This window comes from Astyanax mexicanus, chromosome 5 (genome assembly GCF_023375975.1).
Source record: "Astyanax mexicanus isolate ESR-SI-001 chromosome 5, AstMex3_surface, whole genome shotgun sequence".
Classification (NCBI taxonomy): domain Eukaryota; kingdom Metazoa; phylum Chordata; class Actinopteri; order Characiformes; family Acestrorhamphidae; genus Astyanax; species Astyanax mexicanus.
In genome coordinates, this window is record NC_064412.1 from 4,580,561 (window position 1) to 4,595,532 (window position 14,972).

A 14,972-nucleotide genomic window follows, 5' to 3' on the forward strand; every position below is an offset into this window, starting at 1 on the left:
TTTGAGTCTCTGTTTTTTAGCAGTTCCGTTTCCAGAACCGATTCACAGCAGCGTGAGCGGGTTTCTAAAGCCACAGTAAATCCCTGATTTGACTGGATGTGCTGGATGGAGAATAAATCCTCTGATTGACTGCCAAGTCCTGACAACAACAACAAATACGTACAAAAAAGGAATGCTGAGTGTTGATGTGTATTATAAAATAACACAGATGTCTCACACAAATGCACACTGTCACTGCCAAGCAATGCTGTTTTTCACTTTTTGGCATAATTTTCTTAAATCTGGCAGTTGTTTGTTTAGGTTGTATCAAAAAGTCACGATGACTAGACTTATGAAAATGATCCAAAGTGATGTGGAATAAAACTTCTCACTGAAATGTGAAGAAAGCTTTTAATCCTTCTGTAAATGCACTGTTTTGGGGATAAAATGATGTGTAGATCAGACCAAGGATTTCACCCAAAACTTCAGTATATAAATAAATATCAAAATCAAACTCCAAAATCCATTACAACTGCTCGCCCTCTGATGGCTGGTTGCAGTATAACTTGTAACCCAGCCAATCACATGTACTGTAAGTAAACATCAAAGAAAGGACAATTTAAAGGACGATTATTGTTCTATTATTAATATATTATTATATTTCCTGTAGTTACTCAGAACACCAACAATCAGTATCTATCATCAGATATTAAGGAATCATGCTGAGATAAAGCACTGATAGCTCTTGTCAGCAGAGCTTCAGCCAGTGTTTTCTTACTTAAACTGTGCGTTATGTCTCGGTAATATGTGTGGGTTTCTTGATATATGTTTCTTGACATTTGATTATTTAGCAGTACTTTATCCTATTCAGTAACACAGAAGTCATGTGCCATGAAGTATCATAAAGATTTGTCTTATAATATATCAAATATTGCAGAATCACAGTATCATATCATGAGATTCCCTATGATTCCCATTCCTGCTATAAAATATATGCAGGGAGCTGCAGTAGCATGGATGATCCGGGTAAATCAACCTTAGGTGTAAAAGTGCTTCTACGTCTCACTGATCTTTTTATCTACAGTACAGTAATACTGTATAATTGATGGGCCACTCATGCTGATGGAGTAACACTGATATAAATTAAGAAATCCCCAATCCTTCATCCTCACCAGAGCGTCCTGGTAGACGTTGGTCCACTGCACTTGTTTGGCCCGGTTGCCAGCTAACACCATCGGCCTTCCCAGAACATCCAGATATTCCTGAAAAGAAAAGAAAAAGAACATATATAAAATAATTCATACACTCAAACCGGACAGCTGTTAACTTGTGGTTTCTGAGGCTGGTAACTCAGACTGGTAATGAGCTTATCCTGTACAACAGAGGAAACTCTTACTCTTCCTTTCCTAGGGCATACCTGATGAGTGCCAGTTCCATCATAACATTTTTTTGCTGGCCTTTGCGGTGACTGTAAACTACAAATCAGTTTACAATACACTTACCGGACTATCAACTATCAGTCGTTATCATATATATATATATATATATATATATATATATATATATATATATATATATATATATATATATATCTCAAACTATTTATTCTCCATTTGCACTATTTCCTCGCACTATTGCTACTATTTGGACTTCTGGAAGATGCTAACTGCATTTTATTGCCATGTACCTTCATCGATCTCCATTCATCTTTTCATCCATCCATCCATCCATCCATCCATCCATCCATCCATCCATCCATCCACCCATCCATCCATCCATCCATCCATCAATCTATTGATCCATCCATCCATATATCTTATCCATCCATCCATCCATCCATCCATCCATCCATCCATCCATCCATATATCTATCCATCCATCCATCCGTCCATCCATCCATATATCTATCAATCTATTAATCCATCCATCCATCCATCCATCCATCTATAAATCTATTGATCCATCCATCCATCCATCCATCCATCCATATATCTATCAATCTATTGATCCATCCATCCATCCATCCATCCATCCATCCATCCATCTATCAATCTATTGATCCATCCATCCATCCATCCATATATCTATCAATCTATGGATCCATCCATCCATCCATCCATCCATCCATCCATCCATCCATCCATATATCTATCCATCTATTTTTCTTTTAGGGGAATTGGTGTTTAATTGTTGGTTATAACAACAATTCTACTCCAGTATTGTTTAATTCCTACCCATGTGTGCACTGTTCACTGTTCTACAGTCATAATCAATGTTTTCAATAACACAAAACCAGTTTAGCTCCAGAAAGATGTCATATGTTTGTCTTGTGAAATGTTGTGCAAGTTCCAAACAGTAAGTAATAAGGTAGATAAGCTATAAAATATTAATGAAGATCTGATATATATCCAAAATGAGCTGCAGATGGTTATAAAGGTACTGGGCAAGCTATAGAACATCACATTTGTTCACTGTGTCTTGTGGTGATAATGGATAAATAAACAAAAAAGGTAGATAATAAAGGTACTGCATAGTATTTAAGATTCAATCCACTTTTTCTACCCAAACTACTTTTATACATATATATATATATATATATATATATATATATATATATATATATATATATATATATATATATATATACATACATGCTGCAAATGTAATCTTTTCGCCAGTAATATACTGTAGGTAAAATACAATTTTGCATTATTATCACACATTATTACTCAAGCCTGTGACCGGTTCTCTCTGTATTAGCACTGTACATTAGCCAGATCCTATAATCCAGTAATCCACCTCAAAATACAGTAGCCTCTGTGCTTCACCTTTCCTCTCATAAACCAACCAAACAGCCCTGACTGGCAGCTCAGCCATTATATAAAACACTGTGTTAAGAGCTGCTGCCCCGGGGGCCAGTAAAGCCGACCACACCGAGCTCCTCACAAGCGAAACAAATCATCATAAAACAGCCATTAAAGCACATTACAGCACTGAGAGCAGAGCCCGGAACAGAGAGAGAGAGAGAGAGAGCACTAAACAGTGCTGTAGACGCTATACGCTATGTCCAAAAATACATACAGTAGTAATTTCAAATACAATAATATACTGTATTATATTGTATTACATCATACTAATGTCTTTTAGAAGAGAATATTAAACTATTATATCTGATACTTTATTCTACCCTATTACTCCTACTGAACTATCCTGTACAATGCTACTGTATACTATACAGTCCTATACTACTCTATATTTCACTATACTAAACTATACTATACTATATATTGTATTATATCATACTAATGTCTTACAGTAGAGAATATTACACTATTCTATCCAATACTTACTATACTTTACCCTATTACTCCTACTGTACTATCCAGTACAACACTACTCTATACTATACAGTCCTACACTAGACTATATTTCACTATACTATACTATACTATACTATACTATACTATACTATATATTGTATTATATCATACTAATGCCTTACAGTAGAGAATATTACACTATTCTATCCAATACTTACTATACTTTACCCTATTACTCCTACTGTACTATCCTGTACAACACTACTCTATACTATACAGTCCTACACTAGACTATATTTCACTATACTATACTATACTATACTATACTATACTATACTATACTATACTATACTATACTATATATTGTATTATATCATACTAAGGTCCTACAGTAGAAAATTTTACACTATTCTATCAAACACTCTATTTTACCCTACTATATTACTCCTACTGCATTAGTCTGTACAACACTATACTACAGTCCCACACTACAGCATGTTTCACCATATTATGCTATACAATACTATACTACATTGCATTACATCATACTAATGTCCTATAATTACACCATTCTATATAATCCTGTTAAACACTACTCTATACAGTCCTAAACGAGTCCACATTTCACTATACTTTAATACACTATACTACACTAATATATACTTTCTCTATTTTACCCTACTACTCCTACTGTACTATCCTGTACAACACTACTCTAAACTATCCAGTTCTACACTAGACTATATTTCACAATACTATTACTATACTATACTGTATTATATTGTATTGTATCATACTATGCCCTATAGTTACACTATTCCATACTATCCTGTACAACAGTACTCTACACTATACAGTCCTACACTAGACCATATTTCACAATTCTATACTATTGTATACTATACTATACTATACTATACTATACTATACTATACTATACTATACTATACATTATATTACATCAGAAATTATATCCAACAACCTATTACTCCAACCTATTATAGTATTATCCTGTACAACACTACTCTATAGTAACTCTTAAACTAGTCCACATTTCACTATACTATACTATACTATACTATACTATACTATACTATACTGTATTGCATTGCATCATACTAATGCCCTACAGTAAAAAAGACAATTCTCTTCAATACTTACTTTATTTTACCTGCATACTTCTACTGTACTATCCTGTACAACACTACTCTATACTATACAGTCCTACACTACTCTATATTTCACTATACTATACTATACTATACTATACTATACTATACTATACTATACTGTACTATACTGTATTGTATTGCATCATACTAATGTCCTACATTAAAAAAATATACAATTCTATTCAATACTTACTTTATTTTACCTGTATACTTCTATTGTACTATCCTGCACAACACTACTCTATACTATACAGTCCTACACTACTCTAAATTTCACTATACTATACTATACTATACTATACTGAATTATATTGTATTGCATCATATTATGTCCTATAGTTACACAATTCTGTATTATTTTGTACAACACTACTCTATACTATACAGTCCTACACTAGACTATATTTTACTATACTATACTATACTATACTATACTATACTATACTATACTATACTATACTATACTATACTGTATTACATCATGCTATACTGCTCCAGACTAGACAATATTGCACCTTACTATCCAATTCAGTTCAACTTTTTTCCACTGTATTATATGAAACTGCTGTATATTACACTGCTCTACACTATACAGCCATATATTAGGTAGGATTAAGACTTATAATTGTAGATTTTACTTTATTCTTGACTATTATATCATATAATATTTTATTACACTGCTATTTATTATACTCTCCAACAGAAGACAATATTACAACACTATTTAGTCCTATACTAGGCAATATTACACCATACTATTCTACACTCTATACTCTATATTTTATTCTATTATTTTATACTTTATTATCCTACACTACATCGCTCTTTTCTAGACTACACTATCCAATATTATACTATACTAAATATATCAGTGTTTTTTGCCCCTCTTGGTTCTCCTGTACACTTCAGTGCACAGCCCTTGTGTTGTATAAATCTGCACTCTAAGAAATATAAGTACAGATTTGTACTTAAAAGAGTACAAAGCTTGTCGCTGGGGCTGTACCTTATATTAAGGTTCAAAAAAGTACCTTTCAGTGAAAGTACTTTTTTGTACCCATGGTTTTTGTGCCAGTATAGATTATAAAGATTATAAACATTGTCATCAACTAAAAATGGCTCAAAAACTTGATGATACAAAATTGTCTGGCTTTCAAATAAAAAATGTGCAATTTAAATATATACTGTTCATTAGTACAGTGATGCAGAATACTGAATGTACCTTTTGTCTGGTTAAATGGTACAAATCTGTACTTATTGCTGTTAGAAATGACTTTGTACTTCAGAGGGAACAAATCTGACCCTGTAAAGACCGATATTGTACCTTTGAGGGTACAATTATAAAGAATGTACCTTCGAGTACAAAAAAGTACTCATATCGTACCTCTGTTTTTTAGAGTGTATATACGTGAGAACCACTGTCCTCTATTTAAACATGAAGATGTTATTTTTGTTTACCACTCGCTGCTTCCATTAAAGTGGCTTTTACATGAATTTCTGCCATTAGACATAAACCAGTGACGAGTAAAGATATTAAGTGCAGAGTACAGAGCTGACAGCCGTGTTGCTGTGTCTCCTCTCAGCGCTGAGAGACACCGTGACCCTCACACACGCAGGAAATATTAGTGTCTTCCGCACATAAAAAAAGCTCTTCAGCGACGGCGGCTTTTATTTTCTTATTCATCGCCGCGACACGGAGGTGCTGACAAGCGTAGCCCATTCTATTATTAGCTCGCTAAAAGTCAGTTTAACGCGCCACGGGGAGATCTTTCATCAGGGACGATGACAGGCAGGCCTTTTCACAGGGGGAAGAGGAGGGGAATTTTCCGCCTGACGGGGAAGAGGCGAATGAGCGGAGGTAAACGGCGGCTTGAGGACAGGAAAAGAAAGCACGGCGTGTCTTGAGAGGCTACGAATCCACAGCCGGTGACGAGGACTGTACTGTGGAAGGGTGAGCTTCTGGATATTTGGTGGATCCAGAGGTGGACAATAAACTTTAAATTTAATGTTGGATAAAGTGTTAGAGCCCTATCCAACACCCAACCATCAGTCTATTATGACGTCTTCCACCTGCTTCTGAATATAAAGCTCAGGAAACAAATAAGAGACTACTTAAAAATGATGAGTTTCTTTAATTTTACCAAATTGAAAACCTCTCAAATATAATCAAAAGAAGGATGGATAATATTAGAAAGAGGTATAATATTAACTTATATGGTTATCAGTAGAATTAATTAACTTTTTGGGAAAAAAAAAGAAAGAATATGTTTTTGTATTAAATCAACCATATCAAAGTTAAAGAGTGGAGTTCTTCAAGTGTTCTTCAGAAAATACATAGATTTTAGTACATACAGCTCTGGAGAAAATAAGAGGCCACTTAAAAAATGATGAGTTTCTTTGATTTGATCAAATTGAAAACCTCTGGAATATAATCAAGAGGAAGATGGATGATATGAGGTAGAGGTATGATATAATTTCTATGGTTATCAGTAGAATTAATTAACTTTTTTGGGAAAAAAAAGAAAGAAAAAGAATATACAAAAACAGTACTTAAGTGATTATATGCTGTTACTTTAATACGTTTTGTAATAAATCAACCATATCAAAGTTAAAGAGTAGAGTTCTTCAAGGGTTCTTCAGAATAGACATAGATTTAAGAACATACAGCTCTGGAAAACAATAAGAAACCACTTAAAAATGATGAGTTTCTTCGATTTTACCAAATTGAAAACCTCTGGAATAAAATCAAGAGGACGATGGATGATCACAAGCCATCAAACCACCAAACTGAACTGCTTGAATTTTTGCACCAGGAGTAAAGCAGCATAAAGTTATCCAAAAGCAGTGTGTAAGACTGGTGGAGGAGAACATGATGCCAAGATGCATGAAAACGTTGATGAAAAACCACCAGGGTTATTCCACCAAATATTGATTTCTGATCTTAAAACGTAATATGATTAATTAACATAAACTTGTTTTATTTGCATTATTTGAGGTCTGAAAGCTCTGTTTCTGCATTTTTGTCATTCCAGACATTTAATTTTTTAGCAAATAAATGCTCTAAATGACAATATTTTTATTTGGAGTTTGGGAGAAATGTTGTCTGTAGTTTATAGAAAAACTCAAACTCTAACATAAACCTATAAATAGCAAAATCAGAGAATTAATTTCTGATTCAGAAACTGAAGTGCTCTCTTAATTTTTTCCAGAACTGTATATACATTATATGGCCCCAAACCCAAAGGCGTAACATTATCTCATTGCTCTGTATGCAGCCGATTTCCTTTTTTAAGCCACTCGTTTCTCGTTCTCTCTTTCTGGTTATCAAACCCGGTCATTGCGTCTCTTCTTTACATTACATTTTGGCAGACGCTTTGTCCAAAGTGTATATATATATATATACAACATTTCCATGTTGTAAGTTATCCAAAAGCAGTGTGTAAGACTGGTGGAGGAGGACATGATGCCAAGATGCATCAAAACTGTGATTAAAAACGCGGGTTATTATACCAAATATTGATTTCTGAACTCTTTATGAACTTTATGAATATAATCTTGTTTTCTTTGCATTAAAATGCTCTAAATGAGAATATTTTTATTTGGAATTTGGGAGAAATGTTAATTTCACTCAAATATATACCTATAAATAACAAAATCAGAGTGTCAGGAGCGACCCGAGCAATACCCCTCCCCGTCTTAAGAGGTCGCACTTGCCTCAGTTTTGAGGCACACCTGTTGTTGATCTGCTCATTGTCTAGTGTATTTAAACCACCTGGTCTGTTAAATCTATGCGAGGTCTTGTTGTTGCTAACTTTCCGAGCGTTATTTCTTTATTTACCGTCTGATTTGGTTACTGAACTCTCGCCTGATTTTTTGATATACGATTTTTGGATTATCCTGTTTCTGACTTGTTTGCCTGTTATTTTTGCCTGCGGCTTTTCAATAAACCTGCACTTGGATTCTCTATTCCTCTGGTTTGGTCTGTAGCACAGAGAAACTGATTTAGAAACTGAAGTGTTTTTTTTCGCCAGAGCTGTATATATACGGATGTATATATTTTTTTTCCTTGTTGTATTTTATTGGACTATTTAGCTTATTTATTTTGGACCAGTCAAATGTTTAGACACCACTTCTCATTCTCATTTTGTATATATATATATATATATATATATATATATATATATATACTTTTTTAAGGCTGTAAACTCTGATGAACTGATGAACTGAGGAAACTCCTGCTCTTCCTTTACTAAGACAGTCCTGATGAGTGCCAGTTTCATCATTGATAAAGTTTTTGATGGTGTTTTTGGTGACTGCACTTTACTTATTCGAGTAGTGCTTGCTTCTTATAATCTGGATTAGAACATTACTCAAATATTCACTATTCACTGTATACCTGTAACTCTACCTCTTCACTACTTTACTTTAACTGATGCTCTCAAACACTTTATTAAGAGACAAGAAATTCAAGTTTAATTAACTCTTGATGAGTTCAGCACAGCTGTTAACTGAAAGCCTGAATTCCAGGTGACTCTACATCATAAAGCTGACTGAGAAAACAATAGCCTAGATGCGCAAAATTGGGTACAACTTTATAATAAGACTACCTTTATAAAGGGTTTATAAATGGTTTACAATTAGTTAACTAATGGTTATTAATAAGTTTGTAAATGCCTTACAAATCATTAATAATAAGTTATAACACATAATTGGAAAGGGCAACACTACAGATGGCTGTGGGTTCACTATTTGGCAAACAACAGGTCACTGTTGCCCTTTCTATGTATGTGTTATAACTGATTATTAAAGATTTTTTAAGGCATTTGCAACCTAATTAGTAACCATTAATAAACTAATTGTAAACCATTTATAAACCCTTTATAAAGGTAGTCTTATTTTAAAGTGGTACCCAAAATTGTCTAATCTAAGCAAGAGGTGCTATACTTTGAAGAATGTAAAATATAAAACATGTAATGTAGAAATGTAGAAATAATGAAAAAACACACACTTTTCCTCCTGATTCTGCCTCGTCTCTCATCAGGTGTCCTCTCCCTCTCTCTAATGTAATTCCCCGTGTTCTCGTGAGTGTATTATTCATGGTGAGGTACTTCGTTTTCAGTGATAAGTGACAAACTGCTCTGCTCGCCCGTGGCAGGGCGCGGTTGTAGGAGCTGTACGGCTGCTATATTGATTCCTTTCTCTCAAAACACTTGAACTTATTCCACCTCAGGCCTCTGAAAGAGACTCTGCTGTTCCTGTGCTTTATTGCGTATCATGTCGGCTGTAGGCAGCCTCATATTAAATTAGCATTAGACACTTCAGAGGAAGTTCTCTGTTAGTGTAAAGCAGCCGGTGCTGAAAAACTTTAAAAATACTGTCCCAGACCAAAAGAGCTATTATTATATGATGATTATTGTGTGTGGGGGGGGGGGGGGGGGCAGTATTTCTATGCGGTGTAAATGGAAACCAGTAGGTGAAAGCACGCTGCATCAGCTAATGTAGCACATATCACACAATAACCTTTACAGTCACAAATAATATATTATACAGCAAAATCCACAGTTAATCCTTCTAAAACACACACAACGCTATTGGCTGCTATATATTTCATCAGCTTTCTTGCCATAAAATTTTAATTCATGTTCTACAGGATCATTTTTTATTTAATTCTAAACAAATAGAAAATAATAATGTAACTGAAAATCCCTGTAGATAAGTTTTAAAAAGCTTGGCTATTGTTAATTTTCAAAGTAGCCTAATAAAAAGATAGAAAATAAGTCTTAACCTTAAAATTTAGTAATACACCAGTTTCTCATTTCTCATTTAGGTCTTCTTACTGCAGTGTATGAAGCTTTTAGTTTCTTGTTCACATTTCCCTTCCGCCTTAAAACACATTTCCATTCCACCTTAACAGTATTTTTTTCTCTTCATTAAAACATGGTTTCCTTTTCCTTGTAGTAGATGATAAAGTGTTTTAATAGTTTTACAAATTTCTGCTCAGGTTCTGCAGAAATCACAAACAGTCCATATAAAACAGAATGTGGATTCACATTTGAATGATCTGTTCCACCTTAAAAGCGCCAAAAATATTATCTACAGCCACAGCAGCATTTAAGGCAGAATGGTAAATTTAAGCATTCAAGCATTTAAGGTGGGATAGGAAAAAGTGTGTTTAAAGTGCATATTTAAGAAAGCTAAATAGATTACTACTTACGCGTAACACTGTAGCTTGAGCAGCTGACTTGATGTGGTCTTTTTAAAAGCAAAGCCTCCTCTAAAACTAAATATAGAAGAAGAACACTAACACTACAGCATTTTTATCTCACCCTTCATCTCTCCGCAGTTTAGCTCTCTGAGATGAGGGGATTCGCATGATGAGATAAAATCAGTGGTTTCTAGACTACAAAGCAGTTATACAGTGATGAACGCAGAATGAACTGGAATAATGCAGACTGGATTGTGTGTGTTACTGGAAAAGTAATAAACACACACATACAGGGGTTGGATAATGAAACTGAAACACCTGGTTTTAGATCACAATAATTGATTGTGGTTACGGACAGTTCTGGTGGAAACAGGAGAGTTGAGGTACACATTGAATTCTGCGTTATTTGATCAGCCGTGGTTTTATGTTTTTTGGATACAATCCGGGTTAGCACCCGAACATCCCTTTCAGACAGCTTCCTCTTACAGCGTCCACAGTTAATCCTGTTGGATGTGGTTCGTCCTTCTTGGTGGTATGCTGACATTGCCCTGGATACCGTGGCTCTTGATGCATCACAAAGACTTGCTGTCTTGGTCACAGATGCTCCAGCAAGACGTGCACCAACAATTTGTCCTCTTTTGAACTCTGGTATGTCACCCATAATGTTGTGTGCATTACAATATTTAGAGCAGAACTGTGCTCTTACCCTGCTAATTGAACCTTCACACTCTGCTCTTACTGGTGCAATGTGCAATTAATGAAGATTGAACACCAGGCTGCTCCAATTTAGCCATGAAACCTCCCACACTAAAATGACAGGTGTTTCAGTTTCATTGTCCAACCCCTGTACATTCATACAAAGGGTTCTCTCTCACACACTGTGCAAGGTGCGCTGCGATGGTCATTGATATCTTACCTGTGTCATTTAAATAGCAACAGTTGTTGTGAACATATTTACACTGATGGGTGTGGTGGTCTGGGAATGAGGTGTGTTCAGGTAAATTTCTGGAGTATTGCTATCTCTATCTTGGCAACGGAAAACACAGGAGCTCCACTAACTGAACACAAGCTAGACAGATGCCAACAGTCAGACATTCATTGCTATCTTGGCACAGAATCACAAACTCTTTTAGATCCACTTTTACATCAACAAAAGCAGAATAGTAAATAAAATAACATTGCTGTTCCCGTAAATGAGCTGCTGGAGCTCCTTCACAGTGTGAGCGAGCAGGTCAGTTTCCCCTGCTGAGATGCGTTGGACACTTCCACGTAGCTGCGCTGTTAAAATAGCAATCTGCCAAAGTCAGAGCTCACCTGACTCTTAAAGGAAATGATGAGCATGTTGCACACTGATTGATTTATTGCATGTTACAAAACAGAGACATTTTCAGTGTTCGAGATGCACAAGGTGTACTTTTCCTGTCGTTATGATAGCAAAGACACACTGACACTCCCTAAATCAAGCTGCATGGTTTACAGTTGAAGGCACACCTACAGTAGGCCAAAATAGGGCCCCTTTTTATAAAACACACATACAGTATTCAGAAAACACAGTAATAACAGACCTGAGTGTTGATTCTGATTGCTCCGATGGAAGGGATCTCGAAGTAGTATCCTGTTGAGCAAAGAAAGAGAATAATAAGCAATAAAAAGGAATAATACAGGCAGGCTGATTCCAAATCAGTGTTTCCAGCATGTAAGCACCCATAATTGGGTTGATAATATTACAGTGCTAATGGCAATCTTGATCACATGTAGGTTTAAGGCCTTCAAAACGAGAGTTAAAGAGCACTATGGCTTTGTTTGAGAGGGTTGGTGATATGGCAATTTGCTATCACTGTTGTGATTAACCCTTTCAGACCTGATTTACAGTATTTTTCAGAAAATTCCCCAAAATATTTATAGAACAAATCACATTCAATGAAATTAATTAATTATCCATTTATTTAAAATGTGTTGGGTTTTAGAGGGATATCCAGCAATAATCTATAATTGAAAATAATTGAAAAGTTACTTTATTTCAGTAATTCTGTTCAAAATGTGAAACTCATATATTATATAGATGTATTAAACACAGAGTGATCTATTTTAAGCGTTTATTTATTTTATTGTTGATGATTATGATGATTATGGCTTACATCCAATAAAAACCCAAAAATCAGTGTCTCAGAAATTAGAATATCATATAAGACCAATCAGTACTTTTGGCAGTGTGGGCAGTGTGCCAAGTCCTGCTGGAAAATGAAATCCGCATCTCCATAAAAGTTGTCAGTAGCAGAGAGAAGCATGAAGTGCTGTAAGATTTTGTGGGAAAATAAAACTGCACTGACTTTAGACTTGATAATAAAACACAGTGGATCAACACCAGCAGATGACAGACATGTCTCTCCAAACCATCACTGATCATCAGTAAATTTTACATTTCATTTGTAAATGAAGGGAGCAGAGTCTGGAGGAAGAGTGGAGAGACACACAGTCCAAACTACTCGAGGTCTAGTGTGAAGTTTCCACCAATCAGTGATGATTTAGAGAGACATGTCTGTCATCTGCTGGTGTTGATCCACTGTGTTTTATCAAGTACAAAGCCAATAAAATAAATAGATAAATTAATAAAACAACAGGTACAATAATACTGTAGATCACATATTTTTATGACAGTTTTTTCTCCAGTTTTAGAAAGTGAAGGATATATTTTATCCAGTGGGTATAAGAGGTATAAGTCAATTACCATATTATTCGGACAGTAAGGCACGATATCAATGAACAGGTCTATTTTGATACATAAGGCGCACCAGATTATAAGACACATTAAGAGACACCACTAAGTACACTACTAAGGATGACTATATCGAAGTGAATAAGGGTTTCACCATGTTTTCCTGATGTTCTTAGTGTTGGGATGCCCACACAGAACATAGGCTGTGCAGGTAAAGATGCAGTCCACACAAGAGAAAGCCCAGCGATTTGAAAATATGCATTATAGTAATAAGAGTTAAAGGTAAAAACATCTTTAGACAGGGCCTAAAGGAGGTCAAAGGGAAATAACGTAAGAGAATGGTATTCCGTAGACAGTTTCGGTATTTTCCGCGTTTGAGTGGATATTAGGAAAATACCCGAGTTTAAATAGGCTGCAGTGATTGGCTAAACTATGGAATATCTGCCTAGCAACCAAAATAAATTTTGATTGGTTACTTTTGGACCAACAGTTTTAAAGAAAACCCCAAAAACTGACCTCAGTCCTGTCACCAGTGTGCATCAGTATTCCGTACACCTGCCAACAAACAGCTTATGCTTATTAATTCCTCAATCAAATATTACAACATATTCTGTTGGATGTTTAAAGTTGCATTTTGGGTGAAATGTGATGTTAAAAGTGGGTAAAACCTCACGTGAACTAGTTGATAAAGTTTTCCCCACCCCCTAGCCTCGGCGTTGTTAACCCTTCCCCACCCACCCGTTTTCAGCGATGCGGGCGGTGACCAAACACAACGTGGATGGTCACTGACCTGTTTTGATGGAAAGAGGAAGGATTGACAATGACCCCAGACTATATTTGAAACATAATAATAGTTTATAATAAAGTATTTTATTGTTTAAACGGTCTACTGTACGGAATACTGAAGTGTACGATATACCGTTCTCTTACGTTAATGAGATAGAGGAGTAGAGGAGGGGAGGAAGGAAATGAGGTTAGAAGTAGTTAGTCAGCCACTAATATCATGTTAAGAGTTGTTATTATTAAAACAAAGCTTAAGTGTACATATTTTCCAGTTATATACATTATATATAGTGTATTTTAAGCAGAAAATAAGGTGGCTGGAATTAGGGGACCCTTCTAATTCTGCAAGTCTTGCCACTGGGGGGTGCCTACATAACCAAAACTGTAATTCTTTAAAACAAACGAACAAAAAAAAAATCTTTCAAAGTTAAATAAGTATGGGATTTTAATCCGCACACGTTTCTCTCTTAAAAAACTGTTTGTTTTGGTGAGTAATGTGCTTCCATTTATTTACAGTAAGCTTAGAATTCCAATAGAGTCCAATAGAGCCAGCACGATAAATATTAATCCATCAAGCGGTGTGACTTCGTAGCTTATCGAAGTCATACTAAAACATTTTGACAGATTTTTAAACAGTGTATTCCACGTAAAATTAGTTTGAGTTCAATAAGCACAACCAGAATTCATACATAAGGTGCACCAGCTTATGAGGGACACTATCGCACTTTTTGAGAAAAGTAAAGAAATAAGAATAAGTGCAGCTAATAGTCCAAAAAAGATGCTATTATTAGCTACTATTA

At 35.2% G+C, this 14,972-nt stretch overlaps 1 protein-coding gene across 4 annotated transcripts in view; it reads right to left on the reverse strand.

The window, feature by feature from the left end:
* Positions 1-14,972, reverse strand: part of cacna2d2a (calcium channel, voltage-dependent, alpha 2/delta subunit 2a) — a 412,063-nt gene that overhangs the window by 44,639 nt on the left and 352,452 nt on the right. For all 4 annotated transcript variants that reach the window (XM_049479460.1, XM_049479459.1, XM_049479458.1 and 1 more), the window contains 2 exons: positions 12,239-12,288; positions 1,152-1,241 (listed from right to left, as the gene is read on the reverse strand). In XM_049479460.1, coding sequence (XP_049335417.1) covers positions 1,152-1,241; positions 12,239-12,288 — 140 coding nt within the window. The remainder of the gene's footprint in view (positions 1-1,151; positions 1,242-12,238; positions 12,289-14,972) is intronic.